Raw genomic sequence first — 25,453 nt, 5'->3', positions numbered from 1 at the left:
GCCTGGATGGCACTGGTTAGATGCATCACCCAGAGACATGTGACAGACCCGGCTGGGCAGCCCACACTGTGTAAGAGTGTCCATAGGGACACTACGGGGCTGCACAGAGCTGAGTGTTATTTCTCCTGCACCAACAAGAAAGAGCCCTAAAAAGAGGTTTCTTTTGCACTTTTGTACTTCCTCTCTATGAAGTGTCAGAGGTCAAAGACCAAAAGTCCAAGAGGTTTGAGTTTATGTCTAGTTTCAGCAGAGGATTAGCATTGCTGATCTCTGCAGCATGGCCTGGAACATACAAAGAGAGAAAGACAAGATAAGAAGCATGACAGCTTGCAGAAATGCAGATAAAGCAATATTGTTCTTGAGATAAGGAGAAACCAAGGGAAAGATCTAAGGAAGAGAATAAATGAAAATTAAAGAAATAGGTTAACATATCTGTTGACAATGCTAACTCAATCTATAAACTGAAATATTTTCTCCCTCAGAAGAAACACAGAATATTAAGCATTGTTCCTGAGATGACAGAATAAAATACCAATGTGAATCTGAAATAAGATGCTTAGCTCAGCATAACACTTATTTTTCACAGCAACTTGTGAAGCATGTTAAAAAACTAAAGGCACTTCAAAAGTGAGGAAAGGAAAAGCCAAAACAAAGCTCACTCTGTGTTCTCTCTTCCCTGAAAATTATCCTAGAATCACTAGAGAGACTGGCACTGATCGACAGCAGTGTTGCACATCTGTAGGTGTGAGTAAAGGGCACATGGACTGAAACCCCCTGCTCAGTTTCAAAGCAAACTACTGCTGCATACCACCTTGCTCTTTCTTCATTTATCAAACCAAGTTAAAACTAGTAATGACACTGGTTATTTTTACGTTATTGGATGAGTGAGAAATACTAGAAAGACTAGAAAGACTGACTTGTAAGCTACGATCCACAGATTCTCTGGCGAGTCTCTCAGGATGGACAAATATTTCTGCCAGACACAACATTGCACTGGCAAAAGCAATCAAGAAATGTCATGTTTGAAATCCAAGCTGAAAACAAGCCTTTTTAAACCGGAACATGTCTGAATGTATTTAAAGAATTCTAGATTTGCAAACAAATTGTTCTTAATGTACTCACGTGGTGGTGTTGGAGGTAGCAGCCGTCTCCTAGGAGATCTTTTTGTATCATAGCAGATCTGTGAATCATCTTCCTCAAAAAAACCATGTGGGTGATGGTAACCTTTTGGTCTCTCAAAATCTGAGTCATGGCAGTGATATCTACAGTGGTAATCATATATATGCCTGCACCTAAAATAAAAGAAAGAAAATGTTATTTTAGTGAGTATCTGTAAATTGATCTATTAGTTTTCTTGTAGAAGATTTTCAAGTCTATTCTTTCTCCAGCAAGATAATTAAATACTATGTTATATAATTGTACCAGTCAATTTTAAAAGCCAGTTTCTGTAGGATTTTGAGATAGTAGGCATACACCTTTGTACCAGTACCGTTACACAGTCAGTTCTCAGGTGAAATTTTTATCAAATTATATTTTCAATCAATTTCTTCTTACCAGCACAGGCTAAAATGTAAGACCTCAGTTGCACACTGCTTAAAAAAATAAAATAAATACTCTGTTCTACTGCTGCCATCCTCTCTTGTGAAGCCTGAGTAATGTGTGGGAGCACAGATACTCAGAGAACGGATTTAAGCCTTTTACAGTCTGGATACTTGTCATTTAAAATCACATCTTGGAAGGGTGTTATTTGACTCTATCATATAAAAAAAATTAGTGACCTGAGAATTCCGCAAAATTTAGCTGTCATGCAAATCCTAGCTTTTATGCAAACCAGCAAGATGCAGATTAGGGTGCCAATCTTGCCAGAATTCAGATGGTGAAGACAATCAGTATAGGAGGAGAAGAAGAATTAAACACGTCTGGCACTTGTGCATATGCACTTATGGATGTAAGACAAAATGGTAATAAATTCCTCTACTTCTAGGATGGACTTCAAAACAAAAAAAATTATCAACGGAAGTAGAGGTTATTTTTGGTATTGAATGTATCCAGCAGAAGGGAAACACAGTTATTTTAAGGAAGAGAAATACATTCTTGTAAATGCATATGTCTTTTTACAACATAAGGGGAAGATGGATATTACAAAATTAAAAAATAAATCACAAGATATTTGAGGAAAAGGTGCATTTATTTTTCTTTTAAATAGAAAGTCCTTCAGTATTACCAAATACAGGTTCTGTTCCTTGACAGAAAACACTGGAACGATCTTATATTTTAAAAACTACTACCACAGGAATATCAGAACTTCCACCCAAACACTGCCTGAACAACGGGAAGCCTGTTATTTACAGACAGGAGTAGTCCCAGTGCAAAGTCAGGACCTGCCCTGTTGCTGAAGCCATTGCTGCCTGAAGCCAACAGCACAGTGCTCAAATCAAATTTGGCAATGCTCAAAGCTGAACTAACTTGGGAGCCCGTCCTAAAGTTAGAAAAACTCTCTCCAGTCCATTTCCAAAGAAAGCATAGGAAATAAAATTGCAGAGAATAGCTTAAATTTAGCAAAATTAAATAAATGCCTTTTCTTCTTAAACCTGAAATTAAAATATTGAATGCAAAAATCATAGGAGTTAAATACACTACCAAGTTGATAATCAGTTCAAAGGAACTTTGTCCTTCCTTTGAATTTGGTACAGAAGTTTTGCTGGAGTCAGCACATGATGCCAAACACAAAAGATCTTTTGTACACTCTCTATTCCTACTTACTCATTTTACTTGCCAGCAGTTGTGGAATATTAACTTCATTAGAGAGTTTTAAGTGTGAGCGTGCTAAGGGAAGCCTCTAAGGGTATCTAATTTATTGAAATATTTTTCCTAGTTTAAAATAGATCCTCACCTGTTTCCTGACAACATACTGTCATCTTCATAATATTCTTCTCCACTGAAATATTCCTGCTCTCCCAAATAATGATCATCATTGCAATAGTCTTGGACTTCATGTTCTTCACGGCAAATAGTAGGTCGACGCCCATCACCAGTGTCAGATCTGTAAGTAGCAAACAAATACTTATTTTCTTCTATTTATATCAATTGTATATTTTTTATTTTACACACAGTTCTTTTAATGTGCTTCCAAATGAAAAAGAATCATTAAGAACTCTCTAGTTCAGAAGGTGGTGTCACAGTAGTGCAGAGTAGTACAGTTCAGAACATGAATAATGTATCTGTTTCTTAAAGATTATCTCCCTTTATTTCCTTATGATACAAACAGGGAAGGGGATGCTCAGGGAAGTCAAATATGTTTAAGACATTTTTGCAAAACACACAGTCATTTGAAGAAGCACAACCTCTCTTAAATGTCTGAAGATTGTGAAATGGCTCAAATATTAACGAGTTCTCAGTGAGGTCTTCCAAGAAAAATCTGAAATGGATATGCAACTCTAGACATTAAAACCAGCACTGGATGTCCATTTATGTACTTCAACTAAAAAAACAGATCCTGTTCTAAAAGGTTGTCTTGGAAAACATTAAGGCATAAGATCAGGAAAGATTTTGGGTCCCCTGTAAATGGAACTGTACACATTAAAATTTATCAAAGCTAACACCAGCGATTTTCCAGTCTTTGCAAGTCAATTTTTAACAAGGGCCATCATCAGGTGTGATCCTTAACCATGCTGAAAACTGCAGAGACCTGCCTGGACTTTTAAAAGGACTTGAACAACTTTGGACTTGACCAGAAGTTTATCCTTTTTTGAACAGGCAGTGGAAAATTTGACTTAGAAATTGTCACTTAATTTATTAATCATATGCATTGTCATACAGTTAATTTAGAAAAGCAAAAGGAGAAAAAGGAAAGGAGAAAAATTACTTTTCCCCCTTTGATTATGTCAGAAAAATATCAACTCACCTAATATATGTTTCATAGTAGCGTGTTCTATCCAGGTAAGCCATGAAAATGAGAAAGGTATTTTAAAAACAAGTCATGAAGAGAAATTCTTCGGTAATTACAATGTCTGTGCTGTAACTGATAACTTCACTTTAAGGAGAACTGTTACTTTCAAACCTTATTAAAATTATCTATATTCCATACATCGGAGTTAGATTTTAAATACATCTCATACATCATTAGGCAACAGAAATGAAGTGTCAAATTAATTTCACCTGGCATAAGTTTCTTATAGTGTATTCATAAATTTATTTAAAAGCAAACAGGAATTTGTGAGTTTACCTCCTACTGCTTGGCCGTCTGCGCTTCTCGTGATCAGTTCTGGAGTGTGAACGGTAACTGTTCTCAGATCTGTGCTCACGATTTCCAAAACTTGCGTGTTTTCCATGATGTTTGGACACGTTGGCATTATTGAGATTGGCATTTGTTGAGTTTGGAACATGCTTTCCTACCGAGTTGTGATGATGATGATTGTGGTATACAGAGTTTCCTGCCTGATGATAGATATTTTTCTCAGTATCACTTGCAGGTGGAAATGAAGGCCGCTGAACATGTAAGGGACGGTGTGTGGTGTTGATCTGTTGAAATGAGTCTCGTCTGTCACTGCTAATATGGTTTATGTGGTTGCCAAAGAGGGCACCATTCCTCTGTTTCAGGAGAAGAGAAAGAAAAAATTATATCAGATACCTTAACAGAACATATTTTTGACAGCGACAACTTACTTTTCTCTCCTACATGCATACAAAAGTAGCAATTCAAATAATCTGTGATTTTTCTTTCTAGTTTCATGATGCTTCAGATGGGATCTCCTGAAGTGACACAGATGTGATTGTGATAATGACATTATTGTATTTCCGAGTCAAATCGACATTATGCCGCGATCATTATTCTTTTCCATACAACTAAATGTGACACATCCAGCTTTCTCCACATTTTATTACACAGGAGAAACCTAGATTCCCATACATGAACATGCACCAACTTCCTCAGAAAGGGGCGTGTCTGCTTTGTTTTTGAGAACACTTTGGTGGAATTCTCTCCTGTTCTCCCAGAGCACCGGTTTGCAACAGGCGTCACTCAGACAGGATGGAGTGCCATGCAACAGCTTGCAAGCATAACTCAAGTAGGTAACATTCAGCTTCAGTGCTTCCATTCTTTCTTCTTGCAGAGGTACAAGAAAGAGTAGTTTACTCTTTACCAGCCCTGAGAGTGTAATGGATGGTGAAAGAGAGAATGAAGTGCTAAGTTATGACCATGACATGCAGCTCTCTTTTACACCTGACCCAGATAATGTAGCCTCCCTGTCTAGCCAGGTGTGGGTCTTGGATGACAGCAGTCTGTCTTGAAGCTCAATCTAGAGAAGACAGGAGGTAATGATGGTTGGCAGAGAAATGCATCTACTGATGGTAGCTGGGGCGCTGCCTCCAGTGCCACATCCTCCTTTTTTGCAAAGGACAGTAGCAAGCTATGGGGTTTCTGATATAATTCCTGCAGAAGCATGTTTTACATCTGCTTCTTCTGAAATGCTTGGGAAAAATTAAGTTTTCTTGCTGGCTGACAAATGGTCTGCAGATTGCTTCTGATTATAACACCAACCGTACGTGTTCACCATTAGGACTAAATAGCGTAGAAGAGGGAAATTAATCATTTTTATAACTGATTCTTATTGATATCCTTCACAAGAAACTAGAAATATAATTTATATTTATTTGTCCTCTATGCAATTCCAGGCATTCATTTTAAAAGATGCAGCTCTGTGTCTGTTGTGGTTTGGCTGCACAGAATTTCATTCTCTTCTTCCTATCTACCACTGCAGAAGTTAAGACAATTCCAGTTTACATCATGCCACTATCAAAATTTGAGATGGCAAGGTTCATATATTTTCTTAGGATTTGCCTAAGGAAAAATAAGAATTAATGAGAAAGAACTAGGGGCAGGAGAATCATCCTGCAGGAACTGCTTCCTAAATTTATGATGAAATGCAAGTGTCCTGGTAATACCATTTTTATAGATTTATACATAAAATATACTTATTTATAAAATATTTATATTTTGCTGATTTGAGGGGTTTAGGTGTATATATATTATTTCATATTCAAGGATAGGCTCATTCTTTAATCTCATATTATACGATAAAACAATGCACGTGGTTGTGTTCTGACATTACTTTATAAACATCTTCCTCCTCCTCTGGATTGTTTTCCTCTGGTTCATCATCTTGCAAGTCACAGGATATAGCTCGGCGTATTTCAGGGCCAATATCATGAAGTGTCCTTAGTCCTGCCTAAATCAATGACAATATCATAATACATTAGGAATGCAAATTCTTTGTCGCTCTTTAATTTATTTTAAAGGACAGTTAGCAAGTTTTTGTATCCTGACATCCACACAGGATGAATCCTACCGTTAAGTTTCTTTACTGTTTAATAAAAGGCTTATATATTCCAGTACAACCCTGGTGAGGTGATCATGTCTTATTATCACAGTGTAGATACTGACTAAAAGACCACTGATATTTATGGACCCTTAGAGAAATAGGATTCATCTTATAATAAGGTATAAGTAATCAGCAAGAACTGTAATAAAATGCATTTCAATGAGATGTGTATTAAATGTTTGCAGCCTGTGTCCACAAAGGAAACACAAGGAGATTTTTGCTACAGCAACAGCAATTTTAGCAGAGCTCAGATGGAAAAGAAAGCAGTGAAATAATTCCAGCTCATCTGCACTGCACTTTGATACACAGATACTTGATTTAAAATTTTTGTTTAGGGCAGAAGACCATTTAGCTACAGCAGCATGGACCTCAGTGTACACCAGTTCACAGTCCTCTCAAGTCTGCCACCACAAGCAACCCTTAGGAAAAGGGAAAATGCTGAGACTTGTCAAGGACAGACCTGCACATTAGAGAGGAAACAGACCTCACACCCATGCCAAGAATTCAGGGCTTTTGTACAGGCCTGCCTTGCATCAAAGAGGAGACATTTTTCCTGTTTTAACTCTGGTCCAAAGCAAGAAACACAGTCTTGTTCTTTGCAACTCCTTTTTTTTTAATCTCGTCAGGTTCAGAAGAAATCAAAGATGTGTTTGTTTAACTCTTTACTACCATTACACTTGCACTACTAAAAATAATGCACAGCACTTGGCCTAATATTTGATTATTATCTAAAAACCTGATTCTTTTTCTGCATTTTTTGAAGGTTTTCCAGCCCATCAGAGCTATAGTTCTATGGCACAACATCGCCATTGCATGTTACTTGCCCTGGGATGGCATAAGGATGTGTAGAGAATTTTGTTTGTGTTTCAGAGCTCCAGCTGGAGCTGAAGGACCTTGGAGGGCCCCAGACATGGCTTGGTCCCATTCCTGCTGTTCTCACGCACATTCCCAGGAACATACGACTGCATCACAGTCGGATTCCCACTCAAAACAGAAAAAGCTGGTTTGATGAGGAGCAAAAAGGCATTTATGCAGTGTGGGCAATCAGAACCTGGAAAGGGATGAACCAAAAACTTTTAATCCAACAGTGTAGATTTACCACAGGCTGCTCTGCAGGTTTCACTCATCCTAGTATTTCACCTCCTGAAAAAGGTGCCTGACTGATCACATTAGCTACATGTATTTGGCAATTAAATTTTCTTCCTCAGGGATGAACTTTGAGAGTTACACTATAATTGAACAAGGCTCTAAAAATCATTTACTAGCGAGTTAATATACAATACACATTTCATGGACACATTGTGCTTTCTCCCACTTCTCACGCTACTTGCACAGCCAAAACCTTAGCAAGGTGGCTAATGGTTGTCATTTTGTAAGGTTCTAAAGAGAAATAAAATTAACACTCTAAGGTACAGATTTTCAAGTAGAAGACCAAAGGCTTCTATTTATTTAGCAGAGGCAAAGGTACTATTTATTTAGCAGAGGATTGCTATTATTTTTGATCATTAGCAAGAATAGTCACTTGCATTTCACATTCTCTACCTGCTTACTTTATAGCAAAGGAAACTAAAAAGAACAAAAAACCTCAAAGCCACATTGACACTTTAACAGTAAAATAACCTTGTGAACAGAATACAATGCAAGAACTACTAAAATGAGGAAATAAGGGTGCAATAAAATAGCTGAATGGACTTAGGCTACAGCAGTGAACACAAGAGACACAGTAGTCAAGTCTTGTCCCCAGATTTATTCATCCTCACAGAGCCCATCTCCCAGTGCTGACACTGAATGCACTGCCCTACAACCACACAGAAGCTCTGTGTGGGTCCAACCCATATTGCCCTGGAGCTAAGCCCTCCTGTGAACACAACACTCTCAGACAGCAGTATTGTAAATTTTAACCCTGACAAAAACCACCAGCTCATATTCCTGTCTGCCAAATTGTGACTAAGTCCCACAAATATATGCCTAGGACCTGAGAAAAGCCACATTTGACAGCAACATACTGAATAATGATTTAATTTTTATTACATTTCCAACTGCCTTCTGGCTTACTTCTTACTGAATTACCTCTCCTTTACTCAAGAGAAAGCAGGCAGCCTCTATCATCCCATCTCTCTCCAGTAATACTCATTTCCATGTAACAAACCTCTTGCAATGACATGTGGGTGTTAATGTTTATGTGCATTTACCCTATACCTTTCAGCAGATTTTGTTTTCATCACAGACACTGGAAGATGAAAGAGTCTATAACAGAACAGATAACACATGCCAGAAACGTGTTTAGGCACCAATTCTATAGGGATAACATTGATCAAAACTGCATGATTGAACTATCCATGCTGTTCTGCCAGAGAACATTTGTACTTTCTCCTCAGGTTTTTCTATTTTGTTGTTTCTTTGAAGTAAAGGAAGAAAAGAGATTAATGTGTTTGATTGCCTCTAATTCTATTCTAGAGATTTCACTAGAAGTTGGCAAAAGAAGTTAATTCTTGCTCAGACACATCCTCTCTCCAAAATTTAATTTTTAATGCCTTCCTTGCTTCATTTTTTCCTTGTAGGCTTGAGAAAGATGAGATGAACCAGTCCAGTGGTTATTTAGCAAACCAGTGACACACAGAGCGCTGAACAACATAATTACATGAGAAACCCAGGCATGCCTTTAATTAGGCTTTCCCATAAAGGCACAAGATGACTTCAACTGAAGATGGTAATTCTGTGCAGCTGTGCTTCAGGAGGCACAACAGCACCTGCAGTGTCATCAAAATGGCACAAGGCACTGAGACACCAGTGCTGGGTCCTAAACAGCATCTCAAGAGACAATGAATGATGCCCCTCTCTCCAACACACCATTGAGATGACATGTATGTGCTTTCAAATGCTGCAAAAACAGGAGTCCCTCGGGGAGAAAAAAATGTCATATGGCCAATAACTGTATCCCTGTATTGGTTGTTTAGAGAGAGAGACTCTCTAAGAGGCTTAAAAAGCACCTCACACCAAAACATCAGAACATTTTAAAGTTAAACATTTATATATTTTGAAAAGACTGCTTATAAAAAATGCCAAATACATTTAAAATCAATTTTTCCACATCTATAGTATGCATAAAACAGTTACACCATTTTAGATATATGTCTTACATTAAGAAATCTGTGTATAATTCAAGAAGCCAGAGTCATGACTTCTAGAAAAATGTTTAAATGCTTATAAATACTGAAACTACAAAAAGATTGTTTTCCCTGTACCTAAACTCAGTCTACAAGCATTGTGAGGTATGGTCCAACCCACATACAGATGCAGTTTAAGCTTAGATTAAGAACTGCAAGCACAATACCCTTATTTAAATAGTAAGAATCATTATCATCTAAACTATTTCCAGTCACATAAAATACACAATGGTCCCCCTTCTGAGGCATCTTACAATGATATCAGGAAATGGAAAACACTGGTAAGCTTTGCTTATATGATGTATATTTATGTATATTGCTGTACAAACTCACTAGATCTGGAACAAGCACAAATATTTATTCTAAATCCTTAGGTCTTTAGAGTTTCAGAGTCCTGAAAGCCTATGACTCTAAAAATGTTCAAATAAACCATTACATTTGTAGATAATGAACACGTTTTTACTATCTGCTTATTTTATAGCAGAGAAAACTAAAAAGAACGTAAAATCCCAAAGCTACTCTGACAACACAAAAATAAACTGAGGTTAGTACAAACAGAATACAACACAAGAACTACTAAAATAAGGAAATAGGCGTGCAGAGAAATAGCTGGATAGACCTACACTATAGCAGTGAACATAAGAGACAAAGTAGTCGAGTCGTGATTCCCCAGAGCTGTTCATCCTCACAGAGCCCGGCTCCCAACACGGACTGTGCTGCTCCACAACTACACAAAAGCTCTGCTCTCAGTCCAACCCAGACTGCCTTGGAGCTAAGCCCTCCTGTGAACACCACATCAGCACGGGAGCACAATTCAGTGGAACTGGAGCTACAGATTAACCCCTCAGCTGATGCCTACTAGAGGGCTGGGTTTCTTTCCTTTTTCTGTTAATGTTTCCTGTGGGGTTAATATCAGTTATAACATCTGCAAAGGGGAAAAAAGCATAATTAATTTAATCTGAAACATGATCCCAAAAATCGAGTTCAGCTCACTAAATCAGTGCTTTTGTGTAGGAGGCAGGGGAAATATCTTTTAACTTTTATTTGTGTTTATTAACAAAATGTGTTACTTGTAAATAAATGTGAAAAATAGATGCAAATGTTACTTACAGTGTAAGTACAGTAAGTATAGTAAGTATATACAGTAAGTACAGAAAATACAGTAAGTATTTTCCTAGGAAAAATAGTGTAGAACTAATTCATTGCCCCTAAGTACTAGATGAAAGTAATTAAAATTCTTCATGCTTCACTTAACATTTATTTTACTAGCAACGTGACTACTGTTTGGCTCAATACAAATTTCCATCATTACACAAAGACATCTCTTTCTGACCCAGAAAATATATTTGTTCTCACTGGATAAGTATCAGTCAGTAGCATAAGAAAGGCACCTTTTTTCTCGTGACCTAGGAGCATGTATAACATCACAAAAATGGCAGTAGATATCTAACACAAACTGGTCATCTGTCATTTCAGAGCCACTTGTTTTCTTCCCTTCATAAGAGGTGAAAACCTTGGGTCTGCGAAAGACAGCCAGTGGAGTTCCCAGAGATATTGTTATTGCAGTTCTGAAGATGTTTTCGGTGCCAATATGCAAGTTTAGAGAAAATGCTGTTGGTTATAATTTGAAGTGTCCTTTTCTGAGTGAGGAGGAATTTGAAACTTCACAGCAAAAAGATTTTCTTGACTTAATAGTCTGAGCAGATGATCATTCCCCTGAGACCCACTTCACTTTCTGGGCTGCCTCCTCCTCTCTGACACGTACCCAAACAGCAGCTGTGTTGGGCTAACAGCAAATGCTACATCCTTGAGGAAAACCTCAGTTCTACAGAATAAAAATCATGCCAAATGAAGCTATTGTGGGGTAAGAAGGGGAATTCCTGCCTGCTGCATGCTCTGGTATTCACAAAGCAAATCTAGTTTTGCAGGGAGCTCTGTGCTATTTTTCTGACTCAACTCAATGCCTGTAAGTCATTCCAGAGACAGCAGCATGAGAAGTAAATGTTTTAAACAGTTTTAGCAAAAAGCAAGGCATCCAACTGCTTATCCTAGATTATAACTAAAGGATTAGTTTAAAAAAAAAAAAAAAGTGTAACTCTCTTGGAAGAACAGTGCCTTAGGCCATTTGACAGTAACAGGATTTCTCTTCAGTATCTTCAAAAGTACTAAATGAAACTATTGTGAAAAATGAAACAAACCAACCTTCAAAACCCAAACAAAACACTACTGAGAACACGAGGAATAAAGGAAGGCAAAGAAGTGATCTGCATTAAAAAAATTCTATTGGATTCTCATGAAACAGGGAAAACTGCAAGATAACATTAATTTCTTGACTAACAGTTGTCCAGAGAACTAAAAGACATGGGATTTTGTTCCAAGGAGCATGTGCCTTCTCTCTCACAGGGGTTGTTTACTCTCTGAAGTCAGGAAAAGTGTAACAACTGTAAGAATCAGCAGGATTATAAAACTGTGACTCATCTCCTACTTCATTCAACGGTTAGGAAGGGACTGTAAAGCCTGATAGCAGGTTGTTTTCTCCCTTTCTCGCAGGAGAAAGTAGATAAGAAAAGCCAGGTTAGATAATGTTGGCACTGTATGGTTTATTAGATCCTTAGGAACCATGGTCTTCACTAATTAACTAGGTCAACTACCCCAAGAGAAAGTCACAGGTATCAGCAAAAGTACAAGAGCATTTATTGCTCATATGGCTTCAGACACAAATTGGAACAGGTGACACTGCCTTTTATCTGCTGATCTGCTTAAGGATTTTGCAGCCTGACAACTGGTCTGCAATAGAGAGAAGATGTAATCAAGAATATGAAAATACAGTTGGTCTTGTTCTTTACAAATAGAAGAATCAGATGGCTGGAAAGCCTTTTCTCATTAGCCCGATAAAAGTACTTTCCTCATGTTATTTAAAGCTTTAAGCAAACAATTCCTGGTATAGAAAGGTTCTTAATGATAGAGAAATTTCAAAATGATAGAGAATTTCAAAAAATTACAGACAGACATAGCCCAGCTTCTGCTGGACTTTCTCAAGTCCAGAAAGCAGAGGCTGTTTGCAGTGGTACTATCACAACTCCAGATACTATGAAATCTTAACTAGTTTATAAAAGTAAATAAAAGCTGCTGCTGCAGTAACATGCCTGACCTGACTACAGGAAGTTTCTAATTTCAAAAAGAAAGTTCTCAAAACAACAAAAAAAAGGTGTAAACAGACAAAAATGCCTGTACAGTTGAGAAGTAAGTTGGATAGTACACCCATAAATTACGCTGCCAAAAAACGGTTGTTAACACCACAGGTTTTTGAAAACACTTATAACCACTTGAGCTTTGGACAAAGCAAGTCTGGAACAAAGAGGCCAAAACCAGAAACACGTCCCATTTTTATACATTATAGAACCACAAGAATCCTCTGTGATCATTTATACCAACCTCTCTATCCCACAGGACTGTTCTCAAGGGCTTTGTACTGAAGAAATTAAATTCTTGTTGAAGCAGAACATCTCTTTTAGAAAGATATCCAGGTCTGTTTTAAAGCTGTATCCTCATATAAATAATTATTCTAACAAATGTGACAATTTGACTTTGAATTTGACTTGCTGCAGCTTCCAGTATGGAGTCATATTATTCCTTTATATCCTGGATCAAAAATCTGTAGGACTGGGTTATTTCCCAATTATAGATTTCAGGTTTCTTTGAAATGGCATTTTCACTTCTGTTAGGTAAATCAAGTTGAGTTACTACTGATGTGTTAGAAAGGTAAAAGTAGAATATGGGAAAAAAGAAAGGAAGAACCTTCCCATCTACTGGTCTGTCTCATTTTATTCCCACAGGAGCATTATTTTAATCAGAAAAAAAAATGTGCCATGCCTCAAATCCCATAAGCCTTTGTAGATTCCTAGCAGAGATTCATGGCCCTTTCTATTACCTGTTTTGAATTGAAAAAATAGTTGTCTAAAGATGAAGGAAGAGTTCATTCTTTCCAGTTCCATCTTGCCCTCTACTTTTGTCATTGAACAGGAAGCACAATCCGGTACCAAACAACAGAGCACGCTCACGTTTGAAAACTCAGTGTTCGTTTCTCTGTTTTTATGTGTGAAACTTCAAAAACACAAGTGGAAACCTGTAATACCGTGGCTTAAAACTAACTTTGAGCTCCTTATGTTCCAATGCTTCTGCAATAGAGAAGTCTGCAAAGGCCTTCCTAAAAATCCAGTGTCTTTCATTTTCCTCTCAACTGTTCCCAGTCTTTTTATCACTTCTATTCCCAGTAATTTTCTCATCTTTCATACTATGCAAATATTGTTCATACATTTCCTGGCAAGCCATTTGCTCCCAAATCAATAGCAAGAATTGTGATGAACCTTTCCCTGCTTGCTGCATCTCTTATGCTTGTGGTGACTTGTGACACAATGTGTGTCAGAGCTGCCAGCAGAGGCATTTTTAGGACATAGGAATGGAACAAATTACTCACTTCACACAGCAAAGATTGTTCTGCTAAACTGAAGTATAAACCAACAGGATTTTTTAACAAAGAAAACAGTAGCTAAATCAGGTTAACACATTTCTCCTCTTTTAGAAAGGAATTTTTATAACATATTCATAAATTTTGGCATCAGAGTAAAAAATTATCAGAAACATTGAAGTATTTATAGTTTGTAGTAAACTACTCAGCATTAACTGAAATTCACAAAGTCCCAATCCAATAAAAATGGTGCAGTGTATGATGTCTGGAATTATTTGAGAACAGCCTTCCATTTGCCTGTTTCAAAATTCATAATAGAAAGGGTACCACTGGACAGAAGTTTTCACAATTTGCCCTTTAGATCACGTGTACTCTATGGACTGCTTGCTGCAGGCCTGCTGACAGACAGATCTATTGTCCTGGTTTCCATTTGATAGCTTGTTTTAAGAGACAGACAGAAGTGTGTGACATTAATGCAGTATGTTAATATTACTTCCTGGGAAAGAAACTGATGAATGTGGAATTCGGAATTTGCAAATAAAAAACAGGAAGGTTTTTCACCAGTAGTCAAAAGTGGAAAAGGAAAGGAACAATGAGAATTAAGAAATGATAAAATTGTATAAAACCCTCTTTACTGTGAGGTCATGCATATTAGGAAGTTCCCTGAGAACTGGCTTGTGCCATTGTAGGAACACAAAACATTGAACAGTTAAAGCAAAACGAACATAAATGATAGCTCAGAACTTTATTTATCCAATTCTGTACCAGCAACTTTAGATTGCAATGTATCAACAAGACTTGGTAAGAGATTTTATAACCCTTGCTACTGTTGGAGTAATCCATAGAGAATAACTTTTTGCACTTACCTTGTTATAACAGAATAGCAGGATTACGTTTTACTTTTCTGATGAATAAGGGTCAAAAGTGTCCCAGCTAAATAAAATCCTGGCAGCATTGCACAATCATCAATATTCATCTACCTGCTATTTTAAGTAAGGTCACAAAACGGTTAGTTAAAAAAGTAAAAACAGAATCACCTGCAGAGCAATCGTGGTATTCTTCGCAGGATATTTCCCCACCAGTCCTTGTTCTTTGCGTTTCTTGAATTTCCTAAAGTAGTCCTGTATCAGGAAGGTGGCATAGAACTTCCCCACGGTTACCTCATCATCTAAATGAACAGACCAGACAGATCTCTCCCAAGTCAGCACATTTATCAATAGCCTGTACACTCATATCTGATTTGGGGGGGAAAATGTGATGGGTGCAATAGGTGCTGCACTTTCAGCTTACAGCAATGGACCCTGTAACTCACTTAAAAGCAATGTTTTAGCAAGCAGTTTTGTCTCAGTCAGTTAAGTGAACTCATCCTTAATAAAGAAGAAAATACAACACTAAGTCTCATGTCCTTCTAAGTAAGTTTCTAACAAAACCATAAACATGTTTGTATATGCAGTGAAGCTGAAGTATTGGCTTTAGTTACTTGGAATAAATAGATTAAATACAAGCTACTATGACATACATACATTGATGTTCATAAGAGTGACTGTAAAAAAAAGGTTCTGCCTACATGTCTTTTTTTTTTGTGACGGCTGAACCAAATTTGCTTAGTCAGTGTATCGGTGTAGCATTGTTCTGATTGCTCAAGGACTTGGACATCTTTACAGCCTGCTTCGCTCTGCAGATTTTTTTATTGGTGTCATGCCCTCACTGCAATACCTGAGTATCTCCCAGTTTGAATTTTGCGTCCCAGATGCTCGTGTTACACTGTATCTTCTGCTATTTTATTGTCAGATAAGACAAGACAGGTTCTTGTCTCTGATGAAATCCCACAGAAGATACAATATCATGGGTTTTTTATATGTTTAAGATGTGGTCTTTAACCACCTTCTACACAGGTAATATTAATAGTAAATACAAAACAACATGGCTCTCTCCCACATTACGTGTTGTGTGAGCTCTGCAATGCTGGTAGAAAAGAAAATAACTTCCATCAGTTAATTTAGTATAATTCAAATGACAGGCAAACAGCCAGGACAGTAAAACCAAGCATGTTTACACAGTCACTGTTGTGAACAAAATCCAAATTTCAAAGTTTCCAAAGTTCAAAGGCAGGTGGCAGTGTCCTTGTGAAGACACCACAGTCGCCTGCTCACAGCATGTTAAGAATGCCTGTGCCTGTTTTATGAGTCCAGTGAATCATTCAGTGGGGCAGGTTTCACCTCCCAGTAATGCTTGCCAGAAAACTAGGAATAGTTTTCCATTCAAAAACATTGCTTTTGTTGTCACACATTTTTTTCCTCCCTAGAGTTATCTGACACGAAGTTGACTATTTCCCTTCCTGCTGTGCTGTCCAGTCTCCCAGTGGTTTTCAATATCCTGAAATGGCCATTTGCAATAGCGTTTCTGGCTGGCTGCTGCCATACCTAAAGGAGGGCTGGTGTGGTCTAAGCATCCAGGTTCTCTCTGCTGTCAGGGATCATCCTGATGGGGAGTAAGTTCCCATCATTCCAGCTGCCCTTGCTGGGACAGACAGGTGTTTATCCCATCTCAGGCTCTTGGTTACTCTGTACATTCATGCCTTGGCTGAACATGAAAATCTAACATGCCCAGGCACATTTTAACACACCTCTGCTAGAAAGTATGGATTCTGTTTTAATGTCATTTGCTTTCTCCATATTTTAACTCTCTAACAGAATTTTAGAACAGACTTGAGTTTGTTTTTTGTTCTGTGGGGTTTTTACACGTGAGCACGTTCTGTTAAACAAGCTTTTCCTCTTGCCCCCATCAAGCAAATGCTCTAATCAAGTGCTATACATTAACATTCGATTAAAACAGAATGCTGTTGTATCTTTGTTTTATCAACAATATGTGCCAATGTATCTCACTAATGACAGTATTTCTAATACTATTTTTACCGGTAATGACTGTTTGTTTCTAATTTAAATTTAATTGACTTTCTTCTTCTAGTGACTTGCTTTCACATAAAAAAAAGGATGGGGAATCCAATCCATGGACTGTTTAAACTCATTTTTGCCTCTGTGATAAAATTTATCTCAAAATGAAACCTCTACCATTCAAAATCAGCTCCTCTCATTATAACATCTGAAATGGGCTGTATGCATGCGGTAAAGTCGGACAGGCTTTAACTTCAGTGAAAACACCTGGAATGTCTTCTCCCAGCAGTTTATTTGTCTTTAAATGTATCAAAGCAAAAATAATTATAATTGCTTCAAAAGATATTGGTTGGGAGACCAGTCTGTTGCAGGAAATAGCATATTAAAGAGCCTGCTCTGCCCAAGTGACAACTCCTCAAAGGTCTGAGGCCCCCCAGTTCCTGCTAGGAAAGGGGGAACTAGCAGGAAACAGCAGGAACTCCATAGCTCACAAGAAAAGCTCACCAGTCTACAGATTCAGCCTCAGCAGCAAAAAGCTTTTTAATTGACTCCACAAATCTAATTTCTAAACTTTTTGTGAATGTTTCCTTTGATGTTCACCTGTAATCTCCTTTTGCAGCTCTTTGGGGACTAACGAAGATCTCTTACACAGCATCTACTCTGAACCTGCCTGCCTTAGTTTAGCTGAACCCATTGACTTACAACGTAGCCTTGGTCAAACTCCCCAGATAAGCCTTTCCCCATCCTTTATTCTATTTTATTTCAAGTATTTGAACAGAACTGTTGAGGAAGTGAAATAGCAAATGGCTCCTAGAAGGAACAAGCACATAGAAGTGACAGACTCGATATAACACACTATGGGTTGCACTCAGAGCATGTCTCAAACCAGGCTATGACACTGCACGACTACTGAGTGTACCTGAGAGGACAATACCTGTGAAATATCAGTATGCAGAAATGCAGGGCCCTTACTGATCGCTCTGGACATGCACCAACTTCTTATAAGCATATCAGATGAATGCCCTACCAGTTTGCTGAGTTGGGCATGTCAAAGTCTGCATGTACCAACAAGATGCACGTGTATTTCCCAGGCACAGTCAGTTGTACTGCAGACACGGGCACACAGGGACGGACACCTGGCCAAGGGTGACTTTGTTTTTGGAGTAACACACATATAGCCAGATATAGACAGGTATAGGGAGGCAGCTAAGCATAACTGACCACAGAATAGACACATGGCTAATTACAATTAGTGACAGCAAAAGGAATCATTTCAGTGGGAAGCTTTTGGAAGAGGGCAAAAAGTATTAGGCAGGGTTCAATGGGCTTTCAGGTGGAGACTGGGGAGTTCAGAGAATACAGGTGAATCTTCAGTGAGTTGTATTTCTCTTACTCTCTAGTCTCATTCATACATCAGACATTTGACTGACATTCTATGCTTTTGCAAAGCAGTTTCGCTTTTCTGTACTAAAAATGCGTTGCTAACTATTAACAGTCTAATTAAGTTATAGTAGTAAGTTATTTAATCAGTAACAAGAATTAACTGTCTATTTCTAGTGCATCTATTCATAATCCAAGGGAAAAAAATGCAATACTGATTATTTTCATTCTGCTCTGCAAATAAGTGTTCTGGAGGCACAGTCACGAGCACACCAAGGACCTACCATCCAGTAATACCAGCAAAAGCAGTACTGGAGAAAAATGTTATAAACTAGACTTCTCAATACTTTTAAGTGCAAGTAATTCTAGCATATTGAATTTGGATGCTTTGTTGATTTATATTGAAAAGAATTTCGTGTCTCCTAGCAGATGGCTATTATCAGTTGTCACTGGTGTTAAATTCATACATAATTTTCCACTGAATATTAAACATCAAGACTAATTTCTACTGTACACTAAGCTATTTTACACTCCTATGGCATATGAATGTAAAATAGCTGTATTCCTCTTTTTTTTCTAGGTGGTTTAAAATATTTTCAATTTTCAGGTAAATCATAACAAGGTCCACAGAGGAACAAACCAAACTGAAATCGAAAATTAATAAAGCTGCAGGACTTCTTAACATGTTCTTATTTCTACTGGGTTGCAGAAGCCATACTGTTTCCTATCAATTGAGCAGATCCATTTTTCAGCCTTCTAGCTACACTGAAGAGCTACATTTGCAGAATATTAGCAATGAATTTTAGTATAGCTGAAAATAAATATACAGCTTATATCCAGCAATGAAATGAAGCTGAAGTTAACAGTGAATTACTACGTAAGATTAGTTCTAGGAATGTAATCTGTACAGGTTCTTTGTCAGATTGATTTAGGCAGGCAGAGCTCGCTATTCTGAAGCATGCATCTCTATTTCAATTAAAAAATGTAGGGGAATAAAGTTGGCAAGAGGCAACACTAATTCCATGCCACCACCCTAAAACAGAATTGCTTCAGAATATTCGGAAAGACTCATAGTTGAAAGGAACAGAGGCTGCAGAAAAAGCTCAAGCACATAGTTACAACAATAACAAAGCGATTCATCTATGCCATGCAAGCACTCAGGTGTAAGGCTAAGAACAACAGAGTAGAACACAAAAGTTGTTTTAAATGTGCAGTATCAGTTCCCCTTTGAGGAGTCAAATAGGCTCAGGTTTGCCTTCATCCCCATTATTATCTGGCAGCCACCACACCAATAGCAAGTGGCTCCTGCAGCCACAAAGCTACTGCTGCTTGCTGGGTCATGCTGAAGAGCAGTGCAGGCAGCGTGCTCCTCCTGCCTGGGCCTGAGCATCACCTTCCAGGGTCAGCCTCCACCACCACCATGCCCGGGCTCTTGAGTCTGATCAGTCTTGGAAGCTGCTGTAACACTATGAAGGTACAATAAACTACAAGAAACACCAGGTGATTACAATAGATCTGAGTACTGGGTGTCCAGGTAAACATATCTTGGGTGTGGCTGACAGTGCAACAGATCCTGCACCTTTAAAACTTGAAAAAGCAAGTAAAGAACAGTCACCTAAACCTACACTACAGCATATGAATAAAAATGTATATATTGAAAAAGGCTAAATATATATATATCAGGATATATATATTTACAAAGAGAGATATAACGCATATCTGACATGTTATTTTACAGCACGTAGGAACATCTAATAAACGTGCCTTGTAATTCTGTAGACACAAATGTTTGGTGTCATTACAATTGAGATATCTCTTTATATGGGCCATATTCATATCTCAGTCATACTGGTGTAAATCTGAACCATTTCCATCATCTGTTGACTGTGGATTGATTCTGGTTTAAACTAGCGTAACTGAGATGATTTGACCTCTTGCTTTATTAATTTAGCAAAAAAAAAAAAAAATTTAAGCTGGCAGTAATTTTTTTTTCTCCCAGAAGTATTCAACATAAACAAGCAAATAAGCTATAATGTTGCATAGTACAAAACATGTTGCTTTGATCAGTGCATGGAAATCAAACTAGTTTGTTTTGCTGAATAATCCGAAATTAAGACTAGACTTAGGTCTAATAAGGTATTTGTCACAAGCAAGAAAATAAGCATAATATTTTCCTCTCTCTCTTTTTGATCTAAGAAAATTTCACTTATCAGTCCTATATGTATTATCTAGTATAATAGGATATCATTTTCTCAATATTTATTTTGTTATTGTTTGTTGTCCTTCAATGACATTATAACTGCAAAATGTAGTAATTTCATTTCTTTGGTTCCTGACAATCTAGAAAGACCAACAGGCACAGAGAACAACAACAACAGCACAGTGCAAAGTTTGCCAGACTGACCGCCAGCTGGAGGGACAACTTGGTCAAGTAATTTCATGCTCGTTTTCTTCCATATTTTCTTTATAACTGCTCTAAGTTCTTCATTTGCTTGCTCTAGGTTACCTGTGGCAATGAAACAGAAAAAGGGAGGATGGCAATTATGGTTCAACCAGCTGCAATGAATGAGCCTTTGGATATTAATTAGCTGTATACAATTAAAGACTGTGACAGGGATCCTTTGTGGCAAACCTAAGCTCTGTCATGTAACAACAATAATACAACAACTAAAGAGAAGAAAGGCCATAAGACAGCAAGTTCCTGGTGCTTTCAAGTCAGTCTCTGGAGCACTGCAGAGGTCAACTGTGATTTACAGACTTTGGCCTCACTCTGTCACTCCTTACACTTAAGCTGTCCGGAAAGTGCCAACTTGCTCTTTACAAGCCACTTCTTTCTTGATCCAAAGCTGAGCCTTTATTTGTTTAATCACAGTAATTACTCAGTTGTACAGGCTTGAAAATTCAGGCAACTGAGTACTGAGCAGTTTTTCATCTCTTGCAGTGCTCACCTAAACCACAGTGATGCCTGAGGGGGCTTAACCTAAGTTTGTTGTTGACAGTGGAACTCAAATTCTGCTGAGAAGATAAAAGAGGAATAACAGAATGGGGGGAAAAAGGAAAAAAAAGTATGAAAACAGAGAGAAAATTATGTGAAACATATTAATATTTTTAAAACCTTTTCCCCCTTTGATGGAAATTACAGAAATCCATTCAACCCAGTCAGAACTGGCCTCAACCAGGCTGGGGATGTTTTCAAGCATGCAAAAGCTGCAGTTGCACCAGTGTAGGATCCAAGGCACCAAGCTAAAAGGTAGTGAGAAAGGAGCATTTTGGTTGGGCAGGAAGGGGAATTCATTCATTCCTTACAGTAGAACTCCTGTTATGCCCCTGCTGCACATTTTTATCTGATCAAATGAAAGCATAGAATAATTTCTGCAATATCCAGGGCTCTGGCCTCACTATCCCTTTCCTTTCATTTTCTAGCAAATGATTACTAGCAACAATGAATAAAACCCATGATCCCAAAGCAAATCAGATCCAGTGAGACCAAGGCACCCATGTCCAACAAAATGAATAAATTGTAACTTTTCCTCACTGTACCTTGTGACAAGTCCAGAAAAGCTTTACAGCAAAGAACCTTACCTTCTGTTTTTATCTTTAGAGCAGTCCTAACCAGAGCAAACAAAGTAGCATTGAACATGACGGTTCCATCACTGTTTAGTGGCATATTCATGGCTACTAACCTCTGAAAATGAGAAGAGGAAAACAAATTTTGACACTGCTTTGTTTGAAAAACACCTTATGTAATGTTAACTTTTGAAAACCTCATGTATTCAAACAATAATATTAGTGAGAGGCATACAAATTATATAAGTTCTCCAAAAAAAGTTGAGTCCTCCACCCTAGCTGTGTATAATAGGCAGTCAAAATCGCTTCTTTCTGGCATTAATCACATGCATGCTCACACAAAAACTAAAACTGTCCAGTTTTCATGAGTTGTTTATTTAGGCAATTTTCAAACATCCAAGCTCAGTCCTTGACTATGACTGTAAGCCACACTGTGCAAGTATAAAGGACAAAAGCAGTTATTTAAGAGCATGCACTCCAGTCTCAGTCACGTTCCAGGTTTCCCAGGGGTTCCTCGTGCTCCCTAAAGAACCTGTCTTGCAGGCCTGTCTTGCACTTCTCAGGTAGCTCTTCAGTCCTGCCGTGCATCTCTTGTGCCACCTCCACTGAACTACTGGGAAGGGGCTTTTCTCTTTGGGTTAGTGTTCATCTTTTAGAGCAGCATTGCTGTGACCCTGTCTGTCAAAAGAATACTATTTAATCTGTCAGAATCTTTTCCTAACGTCCGACCTGGATTTTCTTCTATTCCAGTTTAAAAGCATTACTCAATGAATAATTGATCTTAACATACAGGTTTGCTTTAAGTATGTCTTGTGACATTCTATTCCAACCCAGTGGTCTGTATGTCAACTTACCTATTTTTAAAACAGATATACAAGAAATCCAAACAACAATACTGTTGTAACAATCCTTTAATTAAAAGGCTTGATCTTATTCCCACTGAAATTGCTAAACCCACAATATCCGCAGTTCTGAGGTTCTCAAATAATGCAGTAATCATTCATCTCCTTTGTGCTGCTTTTCAACTTTCATATAAAAATACAATTAAAATCACCTCAAAATCACACATTTTGCCTGACAGATTCTGTATCATTTTAAATTCCCATTAATCTTCTGTCTTCTCACTTACTGCTACATATCGTATTACACACCATTATTCACTTCAGCTTGGTTTATCATCTTGCAGTGCCCACCCTACAAACTCATTTCTATGTTTCATGTGGAGCAAAATTCTCATGAATGTGACTGTAAAAGCACCGTATCAAAACTTTATTGTCAATTAAAGCAAACTACCACCCTTTTCTCCCTGAGACTGAAGAGAAATCAGAAATGTCACTGGGCTGAAGTAGTGAGATAGGCCACCAGAAATGCTGGGATGAGGTAGCTCAGATATGTGACAATAACAGACTAATAACAGATACACACACTGATCCCCATCATCTTGATCCTCTATGAAGAGCTTTACATTGGTGGCAAGTACTCAAATGAGTACACAGAAAGAAATGACCTTAATTTTGCTGGTTTAACTTAAGCCTTGGAAAAAAACCAACAAACAAACAAACAGGAAAACTTGAAAGTGAATGAAACCTTGTGAAAAGACAGGATTACTTGGGCACATGTAATAAATATGGGCCAGAATTGCATGAACTGCAAGAGAAACCAAGACCTACCTTGCAGGCCACTCGGTGAGGACACAACTTGCCAAAACCAAGTGGTGGCTGGATGCGCCTCAGTAATGTAACCACATCAAGATGCTTTATCCTTCCCCTGGAACCAACACACATCAGTTACCAAATATCCACTCCCCCAAAATATACTATGTTCTGCTTTTATTGTTTTTACCAAATAAATCGTATCAGAGAAATGATCTAACTTACTTTGCTTCAGGGTCATATTCTGACCATATCCTTTTGAATTCATCCAAATGATGGGGACCCAGAATAGACCAGTCACGTGTCAAATAATCAAAATTATCCATAATAACAGCCACAAACAAGTTTATAATCTAAAGGGGAGAAAAAAGTAATTAAAAACAATCTGTCTTGATCCTTTTGCACTTATTTTTTTTTAATTCAGTAGGTAGAGTAGGTTAAGAATTCAAACAAAAGAATTGACAATTTTTTGGCAAATACAATCAAATATCACAGAAAATAATTTCATTTAACTAACTGAAACTCTATCAAGTAATGACATAACAAGAATATGATTCTACTATAGAGTACTCAGTTTTTGACACAGGCTGCAAAATGGATTTGTTTCTCTTCCTTGATTTGCCAGATCCCACTACATCAAATTGAAGAATGGATCCTATACACATATTTGACACAGTGTAGATCTCAGGAAGCAGTTTCTGTAGTAATAGGAACCAATTTCATAACAGTAAGACTTCTACATATGTTTTGTTAACACAGAAGGTGATACAGAGCAGTGGAATGTGAATGTTTACATTAGTTCACAGAATTCTGTTGGATCACTCCCCTTTTGCAAGGAGATCAGTACTGTGAATAGAACAAATCAACCAGCTTAGACCACAAACCTGCAATGAGGAAAAACATATTTCAACAATTTATTTTAGAGCAAGTAATCCATTAGGCCATGGATTAGGTGAAAGGTTATTGTTCACATCTCATGTGCCACAAATTGAGCACACTTGTAGAGACACCAGTCCAAATACTGCTAAGTTTAAATAATACAAATAGCATTTACTAGTAAGTCAAAATAATTGCAGCTTTATTATTAGGGGATATTTAATGACACTATTGAGAACTGCGTGAAATAACAGCTATGAAAAGACTGTTAACTAAAGAAGCTTTCAAAGGTGCAGCCAACCACCCCACACATGAAAGAAAATCTTGCACATGGGAATTTAGAATCATAGAGTCATTTGCGCTGGAAAGGACCTTTAAAGGTCATCTAATCCAACCCCCCTGCAATGAGCAGGGACGTCTTGAGTCAGATGAGGTTGCCCAGAGCTCCATCCAACCTAACCTTGAATGCTTCCAGGGATGGGGGGCATCTACCTCCTCTCTGGGCAACCTGTTCCAGTGTTTCATCACCCTCACTGTATAGGATACAGGATTTAAGATTCTGTATGGAAAAATACAACCTTGCCAAAATATTTTGGATATGAGATTTTCAATCATTCTCTCAACTCACAGTTCTTAATCCAGAAGAAAGTCAAAATGCCTAAAGCTCATTTCTGTTAATAAGCAAAAGCTAAACTCACCAGAAATGCACAGAGCATGTAAAAACTGATAAAGTAAATGATGGCAAAATTGCTTCCACATGTGTATTCTTCCCCTGGATTATAATCGGATTCTGGATCACAGCGTTTTCCAGGCAAACATGCCAGCATGATTTCCTGCCAGGCTTCTCCAGTGGCACACCTTTATAAGGTCACAAAGATAAAATGAGAATTACTTGATCAAAATGCATTAAAGATGTATTAATTTGTAAAGCTCTGACAAAATGCTGGGAGCTGCACCGGTGCAAATGTGAAGCCAGAAGAACATTTCAGAGCAGGAACTAGGTAAAAGAAATACAGAGCAAGTTTTAGAAATGACAAGCATACATCTGACTTTGCAGACACATTTTATA

At 37.8% G+C, this 25,453-nt stretch overlaps 1 protein-coding gene and 1 long non-coding RNA gene across 13 annotated transcripts in view; one reads left to right on the top strand and one right to left on the bottom strand.

The window, feature by feature from the left end:
• The window catches only part of CACNA1D (calcium voltage-gated channel subunit alpha1 D), a 209,333-nt gene that overhangs the window by 6,737 nt on the left and 177,143 nt on the right, over positions 1 to 25,453 (bottom strand). For 9 of the 12 annotated variants that reach the window (XM_017820002.1, XM_017819993.1, XM_017820003.1 and 6 more), the window contains 11 exons: positions 25,083 to 25,242; positions 23,734 to 23,861; positions 23,527 to 23,623; positions 21,872 to 21,974; positions 20,694 to 20,795; positions 15,053 to 15,183; positions 6,111 to 6,227; positions 4,226 to 4,590; positions 3,905 to 3,931; positions 2,894 to 3,043; positions 1,123 to 1,292 (listed from right to left, as the gene is read on the bottom strand). In XM_017820002.1, the coding sequence (XP_017675491.1) occupies positions 1,123 to 1,292; positions 2,894 to 3,043; positions 3,905 to 3,931; positions 4,226 to 4,590; positions 6,111 to 6,227; positions 15,053 to 15,183; positions 20,694 to 20,795; positions 21,872 to 21,974; positions 23,527 to 23,623; positions 23,734 to 23,861; positions 25,083 to 25,242 (1,550 nt within the window). The remainder of the gene's footprint in view (positions 1 to 1,122; positions 1,293 to 2,893; positions 3,044 to 3,904; positions 3,932 to 4,225; positions 4,591 to 6,110; positions 6,228 to 15,052; positions 15,184 to 20,693; positions 20,796 to 21,871; positions 21,975 to 23,526; positions 23,624 to 23,733; positions 23,862 to 25,082; positions 25,243 to 25,453) is intronic. The other 3 variants (XM_017820001.1, XM_017819995.1, XM_017819998.1) reach the window with 2 other exon arrangements.
• LOC108499797 lies at positions 2,842 to 9,236 on the top strand. Its single transcript, XR_001875655.1, has 3 exons — positions 2,842 to 3,045; positions 4,889 to 5,066; positions 8,942 to 9,236. It is a non-coding gene; the product is annotated as an uncharacterized LOC108499797 (long non-coding RNA).

This window comes from Lepidothrix coronata, unplaced genomic scaffold, assembly GCF_001604755.1.
Source record: "Lepidothrix coronata isolate B3197 unplaced genomic scaffold, Lepidothrix_coronata-1.0 Scaffold78, whole genome shotgun sequence".
NCBI lineage: Eukaryota > Metazoa > Chordata > Aves > Passeriformes > Pipridae > Lepidothrix > Lepidothrix coronata.
Note: the sequence above shows the minus strand (reverse complement) of the source record. Positions and strands in the feature narration are given on the sequence as shown.